Genomic DNA, 17,744 nt, shown 5'->3' with positions numbered 1-17,744 from the left:
TCATTAACAGGCCCAGAAAAGTGGGAGGCACAGCTGGAATTTAAATCCATGCATCTGGTTCCAGAGCAGTCATTTAACCCCCACATACTGTTGAATAAATGAGATCCTTTTTTGGGTCTTGACTTACAATAACCTGGCCTGTTAAGACGAAAATAAACTCCAGAGAGAGCAATGACTGACCGTTTGCAGCCCAGAGGAACAGGTTTCTTTCACATGTAGTGGTCAGCCTGTCTGCTAGTCATGCTCCCTAACCTTCCCGGCTAACGCCACTCAACCCTGTCAACAGCTGCACAAGCCACCAGCAGCTGGTGCTGCTCTGACCTCGTATCTGTTTCTAGCACTGGCTCCCTCACATCTGAACTCTGGCCAGCTGGGTCAAGTCTGGGTGCGTGGACACCCCTATTCTGGACCATCCTGCCAGCAGAATCTGAGATCTCTGCAAGCACCTGAAGTAAGCTGTTTATTATGGTAGAAACAATCTTTCCACCTTCTCTTAGACGCGCAGAGACAAAGAGAGCCAGTCTGGGACAAGCAGGTATCTAGAACCCAGATCCAGGCCAACAGTGCATATGAAACACAAAATTGATGTAATTATTTAATGAGATGGGAAAATAAAATAACATTATGAAGCAAGCTGGTCACAAATAGTGGGTGGAGGATTTCACTTCTGATAAAAAATTAAAAGTATGTATGTATACAAAACACTGGAAGGTTATACACCAAAATAATGCAGTCTACTTCTGTTCAGTGATTATTTTTCCCTTTGCTTTTGTGTTTTTGAAACATGATTATTTCTGAAACAAAAAAGAAAAACAAGCTACTAGGTAGAGAAACAGTTGTTAAATGTCATGAGCCCAGCAATCAGGGTCTGAACCCAGGACAGGCTGCTGTGGTGATGGTGACAGGGCCAGCCGTGGAACATCACTTCTTCCTCTCCCTCTGGGACGCTCTTCACCCGACGGTTTCCTCTCCACCTGATGTTCTCAGTGTACTTGTATTTAACAAGTCTATAAATATTAACGGACACAAGAGCAAAATGATGCTAGCAACCCTAGTTTTAAGTTGCTATAAAATGTAATAACCATTTGTAGTTACGAAACACACTAAAATAAAACATAAAACACAGATCAAGAGCTCCCACAACAAAAAACCACATGACTAAACTCTGCTCTCTGACTTCTGTTCCTGTTTCATGGATCTAGAAGAGGCATTTTTTTCTCAAAAAAGATGTTCTGCCTGCTAAGGGCTCCACAGAGTTGGAAGGCTCACTAAACCCCAAACAACCTAGAACAAGTTTGAATGAGGCACGTCACCACATTGTCCTTTTTTTCAAGGACTTTGCTGAATTACCACATGGAGAACAGCAGACTATTATACCTACATAGGTGTAAACGAGGCTCAGAAATCTCCGCTCTCCCCCAACCCCAATAGAACTGCTGCGGCATTTTATTCAAATCTAACTCATACTTCTTGCTCTTAAAACAATAAAATGGGGAAAGGCTCAGTTTTAAAACCAGGCAGATATAAAAATCGATGCCACCTTTAGTTGAAGGTGCTTCGCAGGTATTTCCAAAAGCTCTCTGCCCTCTTACATGGCAGCATTTACAGGAGAGGTCAAGAACTACCATTAAGGTCCAAGAAACAACAAAAACATACAAACAAAATGAACTGAGGCAGTCTTCTACATTGTCACCATCACACCACCTCCTGCCCAGTGTACCAGGTCACCTGCCTTTTTTAGCAGGCTGCTATAGCAATCCACGATGCAAAAATCTTTGGACACCAGGAAAGGTACAAAAAAGAATTAAATGACAAATGAGAGGGGAAAAACCTTAACCTTAAAATATTGTATAATCACAAGAAGGACTGAAAGATCCCTTTGTGTTGTCCTTGGGAAATTAAGAAAAACTGAACTCGTTTTATAACCCAAAACGAGACTTGCTGGAAATACCAGTGCTCGGTGCTTGCAACCCAAGTCAGTTTATATTCTTGTTAGATCGGCCCCAACCCTGCATTAAAAAACTCCTGTTAGAGCAAGGAAAACAATTCATCTCAGGACTAAGCTCGAGAAGAAGGCAGGCTGGCGTCTTCAGTGAGAGAACTGCCTGCGGTCGGAAGGCTTCTTGCTAATGTGCTTGAAGATCTTGGCCTTCTCGACTTTCTTGGGTTTCTGGTAGCCGAATCCGCCGCCGCCGCCTCTCTTCTTCAGCTTGCCGTCGTTGCTGTTCACGTCTAAAGGTCCATGTTAAGGACATCAAGCAACACAAAGATAAAACTCCAATCTAACATCAACACGGACACCAGGCAGCAGGCAGTGTTGTCCCTCCAACCCTCCCTGATTCACGGAAACCTGTGAACAGGAGCCTACTCAACACATTTCCAGGAAACTAGGAGTGTTCATGGGATCGTGGACTAAAAGCAGCAGGAAATGGGTCAGTATTTTCTCCTCGCAATGAAACTCCAGACAATTACTTATAAGAACTGAAGAGGTGAATCAGCAAGTTTACAGGAACATAAAACATAGTCCCTATGTCAACACGAATGCCTGTCACCTGTGCTCGGGCCAACACAGAAACACTTAGGTAAGTGGAGGGTTCTTCTCCCCATGTGAGTCAACATGCAGGCACTTACTCAATGCCTATGATGGGGCACAACCCCAATCTGGTTTTCTCCTTTGGGAGTTAATGCCAGAGCGCCAATGAACAGGCCTCGCTTTAGCTGCTTCAGTTTCTTCTGTTGAAAAGTGATAATAAAGCACGTTATAAACTGTAACAGGAACAACTGGGGATAGTCCCTTTGCCTTTTATCTTGAGTAGCACTTAAGTTTTATTTTCTTTTGCTGATTCTGCAACTTCCTTGTATAAAATCCTGTAACGGCTCTGAGAGGACAGCAGCTCTGAAAGGCTCTGTCTTTTCTCTTTGGCTTCAGGGCGTCCTGCTCCTCCACAGACCTCACAAAGCTGCCTGAGCCCTGCAATCCCCCCGTGCCTCTCTCCAGACCGCAAAGCTCCCCCTAGCTCTCCCAAACTCCTATGACTTTTTTAAGGCCCAAGTCATAACCTGTCTTGCTTCTGTCACCCTTACTCCATCACTAATCCCTGCCTGACAAGCAGGGAATGGAGGGGCTCCATTCCTCCATTCCCAGCCAGAATGTACGCCCGCCCAGTGCTAAGACCACAAGCCCTGGCCAAGCTTTTGTCCTGTAATTCCTGCATGAATTCCTAATGACAAAGAAAAGGATACTCAGATCAACAAAAGGAGGCACCTTGAAACCAAACGACAGAGCAACCTGAGGCAAATTTAAGTTGTTCACGTTAAAGATCTGTTTCAGAGAGTGGGAATCATAAGCTCGAATGTATGATTTATATGCTTCCTGGGCTGACTTATGAAGGAAGTAGTTCTTTTCAATTAGTTTCTCAAGCTGAAATGGAAAGAAACACTGGTTTTAATAAAACAGATTTCATATATATTAAAAAAATCACCCTATGAAAACATCTGTCCCAACACCCTTGCTCCAAGCTTTGCGGTATTTGCAAAATCGTGCTGCAGTAAGAATAATTACAAAGCCCCCACGTGGCCTGGCCTGAAATGATAGAGCAGAGTGTGGTAACCAGCACAGCAAGACACCTGGATGACCACACAGCCCACACTTGTTAGTAATAAAAAGGGACACTAGGAGGACAACGACCGCCAATGGACCACCACAGAGGCAATGCTAGAAGGAGGCTGAGGCTGCAAAAAAAAAAAGCATACCTGAGACTGAATGTCAGAAATTTTGGACCAGGAAAACTCAAATTCACTTAATGGAACCTGGAAAACAGATGCATGCAGATCAGTAAGCTGGATGGATCAATTCCCAGGTGTAGATGATGACAAAGCGAGAAGCTGACAGTATCGAAGGCACGAGTCAGTGACACCCTCTGCTCTAAACAGGCTCCACGGTGAGGGCACAGCCTGAGCTTCCAGTGACAGGCACCACTAGCTCCCTCTCCACGTGGAGAGCTGCCCTACTCAATACTGCCTCTGCCTGGAGTCTGTGACACCAGAGGTCACGACGACCACAAACTCCTACAGGACGGATTTCTCAGCAGCCACCACTTATCAGATAACTGGGAGAGTGCAGAGCTGTGCTGGGTGCTGGAGGAAAGCGCTGCCAAGCGTGGACCCTGCCCTCAGAGAGCCTGCAGTCCAGGGGAGCCAGACAACTGATGAGACAACTCAGTGCAACTCCTGCTGTGGGAACAGGGAGGGAGGAGGAGGTCAGGGCAGGCTCCCAGGAGAGACAGCAGCTCGCTGAAACCAGGGCAACCTAAAGAACCAGGAAGGGCCTTCCGGAGAGGAAGTGCTGTCTGCAGGGCAATTTCTGGGCTGCGCCTAGCTGCTGATGGAAGAAAATCCACCCAGCAAGACTGTGCTGGGCAGCCGACAAGGAGGCAAGTGTCTGGGGAGAGAGGCCTGCTCGGTAGTCACCAGACCCAGCAACAAAGAGGCTACTTACAATTCTACTGAATTCAGGTTTGGGGGGATGGAATGAAGCCAGTGTCAGATGAGGGCGGGTGGACAACAGGGTGAGTGGAAAACAAAAGGAGAAAATATAAACCACTGTTCAAGATGGCAGACTGAAGGAAGGTACCAGGCAGTAGCCAGGCTGGAGGCGGTGGTAGGAGCGCAGGTTTAGGGTTGAAGTTAGAGCTAAATGCAAGGGAGAGGCCAAAGGTAAACCGGTGGACAAATGAGGGAGGGGAGAGGGAGAGGGAGGAGTGAACGAGGATCCCGCTGCTTCAGGCGAGGTAAGTGGGAAAGACTCGAGGAGAAGATGACATGGACAAGGCTGACTGCAGGAAGGGGAGCCGGAGGCAGAGATGGGCAGGTGTGAGGGGGCCTAACAGGAGCGGAGGTGGTTTCAAACTGGCTGCAGGGAATAGGAGAGGAGACCAGGACACAGGTGCACTGCATAACTCTTCCTGTTCCCATTTCCCCCACAAAATCTCACTTGTTTAACCTCTGTAACAACTGTTATAAAAGCACTGCAATGACTTAGGACTCCTCGGACACTTCTAGAAACAGTGCTCAAGGCCATCTGCACTGGCCAACAATTCCTACCAAGAGGAGTCAGTTCCCAACTTCAGATTTTGCAAGCAAAGGTCTTTACCTTGGACTGCTTCAAGTAACGGAGGAAACCCAATTCTTCAGGGCGCAGGATGAGCAGGGCATGCCCCCTCCCGTTCAGGCCTCTGGCTGTTCTCCCGACACGGTGGATATATTCCTTAGGTGGAGAGAGAACACCTGAATTCGCGCTGACCTGCACAGGCACCGTGGCAGCCTGCATTTACAGGACATGCGTGGTGGTGGGCAGAAGCATGCCAGCATATCTTTGTAAGGTGGTGCCCCTCCCCCAGGGCTGTTCGCCAAAGCGAGTCCACCATTCCTTCTCATTCCCCAACCCCAGAGATAACAGGCGATGACCAAAGCCAAAGGAAAGCTGGACATGATACTCATTTTAACTCTATGATCAAATAAAATGACCAGTAAGTATGCTTTGTCTTCAAAATGGCTTTTTAGCATGTTTAAATGCTGACTGACAATTTACATAATCTATTGTTTGTTGAAAATAATAAACTTATTTTACTACATATACTACAGTCTTATCTCTGAAAGCAAATTTTATTTCCTCTGACACCTACTGCTCTTAACAAATCATTCTAAGCATTTATCATTTCTAACTTAAGCCCCTGCTGGGTCCTGCAAAAGCCCTAAATACTATCAGTGCCAGAGAAATACTGCAAAGTCACCGTGCAGCAAAACGTGACCTGCATAACTGCGGAATAAACTTCCGAATGTGAGATGCAGCCTGTCCCAGGGAGGCTGGAGTAAGTGCGCTCCTCACTGCACAGCCACTCAGATACCAGAGGAAGCAGCTACCTTGGGGTCATCTGGAGGGTCATACTGAACAATCCAGTCGACTTCAGGAATGTCCAGCCCTCTAGCCGCCACGTCCGTGCACAGCAATATCCCTGTGTCCGCATTGCAGAACTGGAAGAACGTGGTGGTACGCTTATTCTGCTTCTGCCTTCCCTAGAATCAAATCAAAACATCCATTAGAGCTAGAACCCTGAGGCTGTTTCTGGGAGGTCTAGATGGAGAACCCCCAGACTGTGGAGCTGCGAACCTGCTTTAGCTCAAGTCCACTCCCTGGCCTCCGCCCCGTTTTGCCAAGTGGATGGCATGTCACCCCTCAACACCCAGCAAAGCTCCCTCCACACAGGACCAATCACTCAGTGTTGACTGACCTATATGTGAACCCCACAGTCTACACACCTTGATAAGCACAACCTGTTTTTAATGAACTTTTCATAATCACTTACATGAATGGCCATGACAGGTAAGTCAATGTAGTTCAGCAACTCATAGTGGTATTTCACGGACATACAGGATGAGAAGAAGACCATTAGTTTCTTCTTTCGGTTCTTCTTAAGGAATGTAAAGAGCAGGAGGAATCTCTTTTCGGAAGGACAAACAACATATCCCTAGAAGTAGTTTGAATGAACAGATACAGTAACTAAACATTTTCAGCTGTGTGAGCCAATAATGTGACAAAGAACACAGGTAAAATCTGCACACACTGTCCTGCTTTACCTACAGTAAAATCACTGCCATCATAACAAAGCATTTCTTCCACAGCAATTAGAATTTAAGCTCTTTAGATTCCTTTAACATGCTGTAACCACTGGACACTAAATTCTTTTCATATTTCTGAGATTACTGGTTATCAATAGCTCTTGCAACCATAATATTAACACCTCTTCTAACCGTAACTCTCCAGGTATATCAATGATTCATTTTTTGAAAGGTCTTTAACAGCAAGATCTCAAATAACCACAGCTTAAGTACACAGTCCGAAACAAGGTAACAAAGCTGGGTGAATGTATTTTTAAAAACTAAAGAACAATGAAAGGTTTTTAAGCTAAATTGTTACAGAAAATATTTTATTCACGGAAAGTCTGGATCCTCAAGTTCTACTTTTAATAAAGTGAGTTTGGATCTTTGTCACCTCATTTCCAACTTTCCACAGCTACATGCCTGAAACCAGTCTCTCCACTTTCTAACTCACCTCTCAGAGTAAAAGATTATTAAAGTTTATTTTACCGCATCAATAAACAGTAGTGGTTAATGACGCTTCCTATGTGGCAAGTGGTATTAAGACAGAAAGAGAGCTAATTAAATTATTCAAGGAGTTCAAGATACTTTATACCAGGAGAGCCAGAGACCCCAAACTCAAGTTCACTGTATTTGAATTAAAGGTTCAACAATCCACCCGCTTTCTGGAGGACACTCCAATAACAAGGAAACACCAAACAAAAAACCACCACCCCTTGAAACTTAAGGTACTGACAATCATACCTGCTCAAGACCATCCACTGTTGCGTTAGTTTTATCATCATCAACACCAACATACAACGGCTCCTTTTTCAGAGAAATCCTCGCCAGGTCCTCAACTTTTCGAGTTTGTGTGGCAGAAAAGAGCATAGTCTGTCTGCGTACTGAAACAGACACACGTAAAAATAACCTGAATCCTTCAGGGAATTCTTAGAGCTGCTTCACAACTACGAATGCTCCCAAGTAGAACTATCAAGAATAAGAGACGCGATAAGACCAAAGATATTAAGGGGACACCATGAACAACTTTATGTTCATAAATTTGACAACTTGGATAAAATGAAGTTTCCTTGAAAGACAAACTGCTAAAGCTCACTCAAGAAGAAACAGAAAACTTGAATAGCCTGTATCTATTAAAGAAATTGTACTTATATATAAAGAAAACTCCATCCCCAACGGTCTCCAGTGTTAAGTTCTATCAGACATTTAAGGAAGAAATATTACACCGATTCTTCACTAGTTCTCCAGGACACTGAAGAGAATTTACTTCCTCACTTATTCTTTGAAGCCAGCCATTACCCCAGTAACAAACCAATGACTCATGAGCATAAATACAGAATTTCTAAACAAAACTTTAGCCAAGTGAATCCAGCCATATATAAAAAGGATAAGGCATGATGACCAAGTAGGGTTTATTCCATGAATGTAGGGTGGGTGGCTTTAACACTGGAAAATTAACTAATACAACTCACCACATTAACAAACTAAAGAAAAAAAAAATCTCTGATCATTTCAACAGACACAGAAAAAGCTTTTGACAAAACTTAACATCTATTTCTGATTTTAAAAATCTCAGCAAACTAGGAACACAGGGATCATCCTCAATCTGATAAGGGGCATCTACAAAAAAACCTACAGCTAACATCCTACTTCATGCTGAAAGACTGAATGCTTTCCCCTCTAATATCAGGAACAAGGTAGATACTTGTCTCCCTACTTCTATTCAGTATTGAGGTTCTCACCAGTGCAATCAGGCAAGAAAAATACTAAGTGAAGAATTTAATTTACTTTTTTTATTTGTAGATGACATGATTGCCTATGTGGAAAATCTAAAGAGTCATATTGAACAATCTAGCTGAACACAAACAATTACCTTGCCAGACATAAGATGGATATACAAAAGTCAACTGTTTATGTATACAATATATAAACAATCTGAAACTGAAATTTTAATGAAATACTTAAGACATAAATCTGACAAAAGATGTGAAAAAAACCTTACTCTGAAAACTCAAACACAGCTTAGAGAAATTAAGGAGCTAACACATGGAAATATACCTTATTTGTGGGTTGAACTGACACAATATGGTCTTCCACCAAAGATCTATATTCAATAAAATCCCAACCAACCAGATTGTTTTAGGGAGTAGAAACTGACAAACTAATTCTAAAATTTACATAGAAATGCAAAGGACTAGAATAGTCAGAACAAGTTTGAAAAAGAACAAAGTTAGGAGTTAATTTCAAGACTTCATAAGGTAAAACTGGAACTCTTGTTTGCTGCTGATGGGAACGTAAGATGGTACAAGTTAAATATACTAGCTAGCCACTCTACTCCTCAGTAGTTACCCAGGAGAAAAGAAAATATGTGGCCCTGGCCAGTGTTGCTCAGTGGTTAGAGCATCAGCTCGAGTACGAAGAGTTGCTGGCTCAATTCCTGGTCAAGGGCACATGCCTGGGTTGCAGGTTTGATCCCCGGTCAGAGTGTGTGTGGGAGGCAACCAATCGATATGTCTTTCTCACACTGATATTTCTCTCTCTCCTTCCACCCTCTCTCCCTCTCTCTAAAAATCAATGGAAAAAATATCCTCAGGTGAAGATTAACAAAAAAATAGTAAAAAAACAGTAAGAGAAAATACGTGACAATAAAAAAAGAGTTGAAGATGAATGTGTGTAGCAACTTCACAAATGTCTGGAAAATGCACCCTCACCTACAGTGACAGGAAGCAAGTCAATAGTTGCCTGGAAGAGAGGTCTGCGTGCAACTGTTGGACGTAGGTGAGGGTCACTCCGACTGAGGCTGAGAGGGAGGACAACGGTGCACGAAGACACTTCTGGGGGTTACGGAGATGTTCACTATACTGACGTGATGATGGTTTCACATGTGGAATGGAAAAATTTATCAAACTGAGTATTTAAAATATGTACAAAATATGTACATAAATGGAATAATGGCATTACAGATACAAGCAGTTTATAACATTGCAAGTACTCTAATCAAGGTATGTACAACTCAAACATCACACAGAAGACAACAAGTCTGGCTAGAAGGCTGAGAGATGTTAGATGAAGAAAACATAAGATGGGGTGGTGGGGGCAGATTGGAACAAGCATACGTTTGGACTGTCTGACTTGCATTAATCCTCTAACACGGCAAAACCACCGTATTAAGGTACTAGAAAGTTTTACCCTTATATTGAAAATTACCTCTAAAGTTAATTGGCACAGCTACTTCACTTGGCTACATTAAAATTCTGCTACTAATAGTTTTCATATAGGAACAGCTCTGACCTGCTTTAACAACTACTTTGACAACCACATGCAGATGCTACCTACTTACTTGGCAGAAGTTTAATAATTTGCTTTAATTCCTCTTCAAACCCAACGTCCAGGATACGATCAGCCTCATCAATAACCAGACACTGTAGGTTTTTATACATAAACCCTGGGGTATTCTAACAAGACAAAAGACAAAGAAATACTGTTAGCTGTCAAGTCTGTTTCATACAAGACAACGAGACAGTACACCACAATAGTGCTCTCTTACCTGCATATGGTCCAGAAGACGGCCTGGTGTGGCCACAATGATGTTGATCCCATTAGCAAGCTTCTGTGCTTCTGCAGACCTGTTGCTGCCACCCATGATCAATCCATAAGTGTGAACGTGGTGTGTCATCAGCTCTTTAAGAACACCGAACGTCTGCATGGCCAGTTCCCTAGTAGGGGAGAGAATAAGAACTCCTGTTCCTAAAAAGCAAATGACATATAGAAAAAGTCAAACTAATTATTGCCGTAAGTTCATAACTGCTGTTATCAACTTCTAGTGAGACAATGGCAGAAACAATCAGATCAAAGACTCACCATTCCTGGGCATAAACTTTAACTTAACAATGAGTTCAACTGCAGGGATGAGAAAGGCCAGGGTTTTGCCACTGCCAGTTTTTGCAGCTGCCAGAAGATCCCTAAATGTTAAAAAGAGAAAGGAGGAGAGACAGTGTTCTCACTTGATGATCAAGTACTTACTGGGCAGCTACAAGCAGGATGACATATGCTTTAGGCTCTAAGGCTAGAACAGGGTCAAGGAAGACAAACGTTCCTACCTTCTCTATCACTGAAATCAACCACCTGAGTAAAATACCTAACTTGGAAATAAGAATCATGCTGTGAAACTGAAGTGAACACTTTTCTTCAAACATCAGGAAATAACTTAAAGCCTTTAATGCAGGCTGGATATGTAAACCAACACAGTGCAAAATCATAGAACACACTGGTATTTCCTTTCCAAACTACCAGCAATAAAAACACAGATGCCAATGGCCAAACATCAATGTTAATCATACCTGCCTTCCAGAAGTGGTCTGATGCTTTTATGCTGGATTTCAGTCATGTTTGTAAAGCCCATTTCTTTTATTGCCTTCAGAGTGTTCTCATTGACAAGATTAGATAAAGATGTAAATGAAGTATCCTCAAAAGCTCCTAAATGGAAAATAGTTTATTATTAGCAAACTTATAATTTTTAATGGTTAATGCAGCTGGAGTTGCCTAAATTAGTTTTGCTTACTTAAAGCACTACTGGGTTGGAGTCAAGCTTAGAAGAGCTTCATTCTCTAAGACTAACTCCCCACCATTCCTATGTAATATTACAAAAAAGACCCCACTCTTTGGAAATGTCTCCACTGCTGGTGGGCCAGAGCCCATACTTAAATTAATAACGGAGCGAGAGAAGTACAATCAAGGGGCCTGTATGAAATGAAAATGCTAGGGTGGGGGTGGGCACAGGAGTGCAGAGAAATAAAATGTTTAAGAAATCTGAAATAAAAAGTAAACATTCAGGATAATAAAGACCAAGTGTGAAGGAAATCATAAGAGTAGTCAATCTCACTCCCAAAGACAACCGAGTCAGATCTAGCTAGACTGCTAGACTGGACCTACACATCAGGTGTGTGTAGTTCTTCAGCAGGGAAAGCATCACCCCCTCAGGAGCTCCCTACTCCAACACCCCCCGACTATATCCCAGGTATTGCCAACCTTGGCACTACTGACACCTTGGGGTGGACAATTCTATTGTGAGGGGCTGTCCTATACACTGCAGGATGTTCTGCAGCATCTCTGACCTCTCCCCACGAGATGCCAGTAGCCTCTCCCCAGTTCTGAAAACCAAAAATGTTTGTTGGTGGCCAACCCTCACTATATGCCTGGCACAAAGGAGGTTTATGAGATGCTGGACTTTCAAAGCTAAACCTGGTCAAGTTCTGGGCAAACCAGGATGAGCTAGTCACCCTACCTGGGAGACAAAATTGCTCCAGATGAGAATTATTGCCATCTTTGCAATTCTGATTGTGTAGGTCTGGGGTTGGGCCTGTCTTTTAAAAGAAAACCCAAACCAAAGCACTCAGTAACTCTTAGTCATTTTTGATTAGGAGCACCTAATTCTAGTCTAAACTCTTGAGTTTACTGATAAAGAAGCAAGGGCCAAAGGAAGTTAACCTGGCAGAAGTTTTTCGATAAAAATGTAAATTCCTTCCTCCCACTTCTTAGTAACTAAGCCAGTATTAAACCTCTGGTCTCCAGACTTCTGGGCCAATGATGTTCCCACTACAACAAGAAATGAGCTTTAGAAAGTGATAAACCAAAGGAACAAAGGACCCCAGAAGCTGTGTGCATTATTAAAATACTGTCAAGAATAAAGGAAAAACCAAAGAAAGAAACAACAAAAACTAAGGCACAAAATGTAGAAGATAAAGCGGCATTTAAGGTATTAAACATTTGTCAATACTTACTTCTTCCAGGTGACAGTCACAACTGAACCTTTCAATCTTATAATTCAGAGAGGTATGGCATTTTTAAGACCTATCTGGGAAACTCGCTAGACGTTACCTGTCAGTCCCAGGGGTAGGCTGGGCACTTCGCTGTCCTCTTCTCCATCGTCTGGCTTTTCCACACTGTCTTCTGTTTCTTCAGGAGCCTGGGCACCTTCCTCTGGTTCCACTTTGTCTTCAGGTTTTGCTTTTTTGGTATCTTTGATTTTAAAGAACAAAACCCCCCATTTTTTTTCTTTAAATAAAAATACCAAATGAGATCACAAAATAAAAGATGTGTGATGCAAAGAGGCCTATTTTCAAAAGCTTAACATATTTCCAGTTTTAATTTGCTAAGAATGTCTCTCTCATAATTAAAGATTTGGTTATATTTAAAAGCCCAGGGGGACATGCAGATTTGCTAACAAAATTTTATTTTTAGGATTCTTAATGCATTATACCATCGTAAATAACCAATTTCTTTTTTAAAAAATATTTTTATTGATTTTTCAGAGCAAGGAAGGGAGAGGGGGAGAGAGAGATAGAGACATCAATGACGAGAGAGTCATTGATCAGCTGCCTCCTGCATGCCTATTGGGGATCAAGTCCGCAACGCGGGTACGTGCCCCAACCAGGAATCGAACTGCAAACTTCTGGATCCTAGGTTGACACTCAACCACTGAAACATGCTGGCCTGGCAGTAACAAACTTTTAAAAAGTCTAACTAAACAATTTAATTATTCTAATTATACCAAGTTCTATATACTTCACTGGGGGGAAAGGGGGGGGAATCGCCCTAGCCAGTTTGGCTCAGTGGTCAGAGCATCAGCCTGTGGACCGAAGGGTCCCAGGTTTGATTTCGGCCAAGGGCACGTAGGCTTGATCCCTGGTCTGGGAATGTGTGGGAGGCAACCAATAGATGTGTCTCTTCCACATCGATGTCTCTCTCTCTCTCCCCCCTCCCCTCCGCTCTCTTTGAAAAGCAATGGAAAAAATATCCTTGGTGAGAATTAAAAAAATAAAAGGGGAGGGGGCATGTCATTAATATTTTTAAAAAAATTCATGACAAGCACTAATTTTCCTCCCATGCCATTAAATATAAGTTTTCTATAAGAGCTAATTTTGTATTATGACCAGCAGAAATACCAAAGGTTCTCCATGTTACTAAAGACAGACTACAAAGTAGGGGCAACGATCCACTTAGCTGGCGACAGAAACGAGCCTGTCCTTCAGTGTGAGAGGGACGGAAAGGCAAGGCCTTCTGCCTTTTTACTTTCACAACTTTCACCATGTTCTTCAACGTTTCTCTGGGTCAAATGGCTTAACTACCATGCTGGGCTTTTATCAGTTTATGGGAGTTAGTGATGCCAGTTAGAACAGAACTGACCGAGACCAGAGCTGAGGATGCTGTAGCCCAGGACTGGCCTCTTCCTTAGACTTTGCTACCTCACTGTGGGGAATGGTCAACTCTGCTCAAAAGCCACGAATATCACTTGCTGGTCTTCATGCCTCATTACTTCTAATTTCCTTAAAATAGTTCTTAAAGTTTACTAATAGGGTTAAAACTCCCAGCCCTGCAAGTCAATGCCTGAGAAGAGGAATAGATCACTTTCTTAGGCATACTTGAAAAACTGTAATGTCTTTTCTTCACGCTTTTCTCTATCTTGTTCACTTCTGGTTTAAGTGATTTCTCATAACCTACAAATGCCCTAGTCTGTAGGCAGCAAGAAGACACCTGGGTATGTTTGAAAAAGTTCAAAGCTCCTTTCTAAATGAAAGCTTTATGTCAAACAAGACAGATAAATAGGAAATTCTAACCCAGGTATTGGCAAAACTTTTTCTTAAAGGGCCAGAGAGTAAACATTTGAGGTATTGCAGGGCACATGGTTTTTGTCACCATAAAGACCAAGTAAACAAATGGGTATTGCAGGCCCAGTAAAGCTTTACTTACAAAAATAGGCAGAAGGCCAAATCGTTTTCTGACACCTGTTCTACCCTCCCTTGAAGTTCTACTTACCCACATCTCAATTAAAATGCCTATTCTTTCACTGGAGCTCATTCAAATTCAATACTCTTCCAGAAGAAAACCTCACTTCCCCCTGAATACTATCCTGCCCGTTATACTCACCTGGAAATTAATGTTCCATTTATTCAGGTGTTTCCTAACTGCTATTTTAGACACTTTGTACATCCAAATTATCACTAACTCTTTTTTCAAAAGTGAGGAATTAATGGTAGGAAAAAGGAATAGGGCAAAAAAGAGGTAAATGAACAGAATCATTAATGCAAAGGCCTGAGAAGGCAGATTCTACTTCCAGCTGGATTTCTTTATAGTATCAGTAATTCCACAGTTCTGTTTGCAAACCTAAAATACTATGCCACAGTATGTTCTGTTTACCAGCTAACAGAAGAGCAAATTTCTAGATGTCTCAAGAGATTCCTCTTTAAGTGTGAGGTTTTATTCAAGGTTGTTAGGGAGTGTAGAGGCAGGACAGGCTGCTCAATATTTTGAGAGAAGTTAAAATATAAGCTCTCCTGGCAATGTTTCCTTTAGCTACCAGCACGCTTCTGGTACGCTGGTGAGTACAGAGGGTTCTTGCATGTCATGTGGGCATAATAATAGAGAAAGGAAGAAAAGGAAGGATGGTAACTGTGAAACAGTTCAAATGCCTTAAATTCAAAGAAAACGAAGAACTCACCGGGCCCAGCACCACCCACCAACTTCCTCCTCTTCTTCGCCTTCTTCCGTTCTGAACCGGGAGACTGCGCCGCTCCCCCGTTGCTTAGTACCGTAGATTTCTTGGGGGATTTTTTAACTTTTACATTTTCTACTTTTTCTTCAGATATATCTCCATGTTGAGCTTCTGACACACCCTTATTCATAGACTGCTTCAGGGATTTTTTAACCTTTCCACCTCCCACTGTTTCTTTAGATGTATCTCCATTTTGGGCTTCTGACAAGCCTCCGTTCATAGACTGTTTTAGGGCTTTTTTAACTTTTCCACTTCCTACAGTTTCTTCAGACACATGTCCATTTTGAGCTTCTGATAGGCTCACATCCCAGGTCCCTGTTTAAAACAGAACACATTGTAACAAAGAAGGGCAAGTTGATTTACAAACACTGGAATCCCAAATGAGAACTTCCACTGGAATCCAAATGAGAACTAAAATGATTTAGCCTTTACTTCCCTTTCATATACAGTAAGTCCTCACTTAATGTCACTGATAGGTTCTTGGAACTGCAGCAAAACCATGTATAATGAAACCAATTTTAACATGGGCTAATTGACATAAATGAGAGCTAAGTTCCTATGGCATCTCATTAATGTTACAACAGACAACAGTGAACAAAATGCTATTCGAGGATCTGCTGTCCATTATTAAGACCACTTGCAACTTCATGGTGCTGCACTACAGGACAAGTAAATTTCCTTTAAGGAAAACCACCATCTCTGTCCTTAAGAGTTAAAAGTCCAGGGCAGGAAAAGTTCATGAGGTTAAATATTTAAACAGCTGGGGTGACACAATGGTAGTTACAAAATATACATTTTAATATAGATATCTGTTAACAGGTACATTAAAAACAACTTTTATCTTACTCACACTACTACTTCTTACATAAATACAACTTCAAAACACTTACCCTGAACTTCCCTAGATGTTCGTGAACTGAAAATTGTTGATGAAACCACTGTGTCCCCATACTTACATATATACAAATATGTGAGAATGTCTTCACAAAAGTTTCCACGTTTATGTGTAGAAAAACATAACATCATCTTTTATTTTAATTGCTACCTTTAACTACCAAAAAGTAGTTTGAAGAAATGCTGTATTAGTCTATTAAAAAAGGGAAATAGAAGGAAATTCCAAAAACATTATTTCTAAAACCCATAAACCTTCTTGCTCCTCCAGGATTTCTTCCAAGCAACTAATCTCTGCCGAAAACCAACTGCGCTAAGGCATTAGACCTCAAAAAACTGCCTGTGTGGGTTTACATCTTATTGTACTGGACCCAAAGAGCTTAATCAGAACCACCTCAAGACCTCCGGCTCCCCGTCGGAAAGGGAGGGCTGCAAATGGGGCAGGTAAGCAAGGCGACACTCACGCAAAACCCTTTTTACGTGTCTTTGTGAAAGACGCAAATGCGTAGAAGCTCTTAAAGAATGTATAAAGTTGTAAGCGATGGAAGGTAGGGCTGGCGAGACCGCGTTGGACGCGTGCATGAGACACGCTCCTGGAGTTGTGAACATGCAAGTGCCACGGGAGCAGAGCGCGCGCGGACGCCGACAGGGGAAGGAGAGCTTTGCGACAGGCTAACATGGGCTTCTTTTGAAGAAATACAGACATTAAGTAGATGATGTAAAAGCAGGTGCACGGAGATAAAGTCCCACGTGTCTGGTCGGAAACAGGTGAGAGGTGGGGACGAGCGGGGACCCGAAAGCGGTGAGGGAGAGAGTGGGGAGGAGGGGAGGGGAAGGCCGGTTCCGCAGGAAGAACGCCTGGCGCCTGGAAGGAGGCTCCAGAGGCTCCGGCTCTAACTCCGCACAGAACCCCCGACGGTCAGAACCGGCGGGTGTGAGGCCACCTGCGAGCCGCGACGACTCGGGGCTGCCCCGGGCGGCCTCGTCGCTCTCAACAAGCACACGTGCTCCAGCGACGCGGCGGCGACACCCGAGCCTCGGCGACACTCCACGGGCGCCGCTCCGCCCGCCCCCCGGGCCCGAGCGCGCCACGGCCCACGCGCGGGCGCCCACAGCAGCCGGGGCTCCGCGAAGTTCAGCGCATCTCACCCTGCAGCTTTAGGTTTCTCTGCCGCAGCTTGAGGTTGCGCTTCTCGATCTTCTTGCGCAGGAGTTTCATCGGCAGGTGAGACATGTTGACGAAATGCCTTAAGAGCCGCGCCACGGCCGACTTCTCAACTCTGCCGGGGACCGTACTTCCGCTCCGGCCGCACGTGAGCGGCTCGGCCAACGGGAAATACGTCACAGGAAACGCCGGCGGCCTGCGCACCGAGAATGCGTCCCGGGTGAAAATGCTTCCGGGCGCGTGGGCCGTGCTATCCTTGGCGACCGGGTTCTGTGCAGCGCCCCCTGGTGGGTTGGAGGCCCGCGCCCGCGCCCGGTTCACTTGTGCCAGAGCTGGGCGTCTGTGAAGAGTTCGAGTAACCCCAGAGGAGGGCCTTAGGGTCTCAGCTTTATGCCCTTGGCCTTTGTGGACCAGGGACAATTTGGGAAATGGAATAAAACCTAAGTTTCATACATATATATACACACACACACACACACA

The 17,744-nt window shown here is 43.5% G+C and overlaps 1 protein-coding gene across 1 annotated transcript; it reads right to left on the bottom strand.

Moving 5' to 3' along the window:
• Positions 1–582: 582 nt before the first annotated feature.
• On the bottom strand, positions 583–17,444 carry DDX18 (DEAD-box helicase 18). The gene is made up of 14 exons (XM_081142277.1): positions 17,249–17,444; positions 15,155–15,523; positions 12,535–12,675; positions 10,998–11,133; positions 10,519–10,619; positions 10,205–10,404; positions 9,998–10,112; positions 7,402–7,541; positions 6,366–6,527; positions 5,923–6,075; positions 5,153–5,266; positions 3,754–3,810; positions 3,244–3,421; positions 583–2,232 (listed from the first exon to the last, which is right to left on the bottom strand). The coding sequence occupies exons 1-14, from the start codon at positions 17,331–17,333 to the stop codon at positions 2,090–2,092; spliced, it is 2,094 nt and encodes a 697-aa protein (XP_080998403.1). The 5' UTR covers positions 17,334–17,444; the 3' UTR covers positions 583–2,089.
• Between the last annotated feature and the right edge of the window lie 300 nt (positions 17,445–17,744).

The sequence above is a fragment of the Miniopterus schreibersii genome (assembly GCF_964146895.1).
Source record: "Miniopterus schreibersii genome assembly, chromosome: 7".
Classification (NCBI taxonomy): domain Eukaryota; kingdom Metazoa; phylum Chordata; class Mammalia; order Chiroptera; family Miniopteridae; genus Miniopterus; species Miniopterus schreibersii.
The sequence above is the reverse complement of the archived record's forward strand: the minus strand, read 5'-3'. Positions and strand labels throughout refer to the sequence as shown.

Excerpts from the sequence above, each read along its gene's own strand:
- DDX18 (XM_081142277.1), bottom strand. The coding sequence starts at position 17,333 with ATGTCTCACCTGCCGATGAAACTCCTGCGCAAGAAGATCGAGAAGCGC. Across the intron at positions 15,524-17,248 it reads GAGAAACCTAAAGCTGCAGG|GGACCTGGGATGTGAGCCTA; the intron begins GTGAGATGCGCT and ends TGTTTTAAACAG. Across the intron at positions 10,405-10,518 it reads AAAGTTTATGCCCAGGAATG|GAACAGGAGTTCTTATTCTC; the intron begins GTGAGTCTTTGA and ends TTTGCTTTTTAG.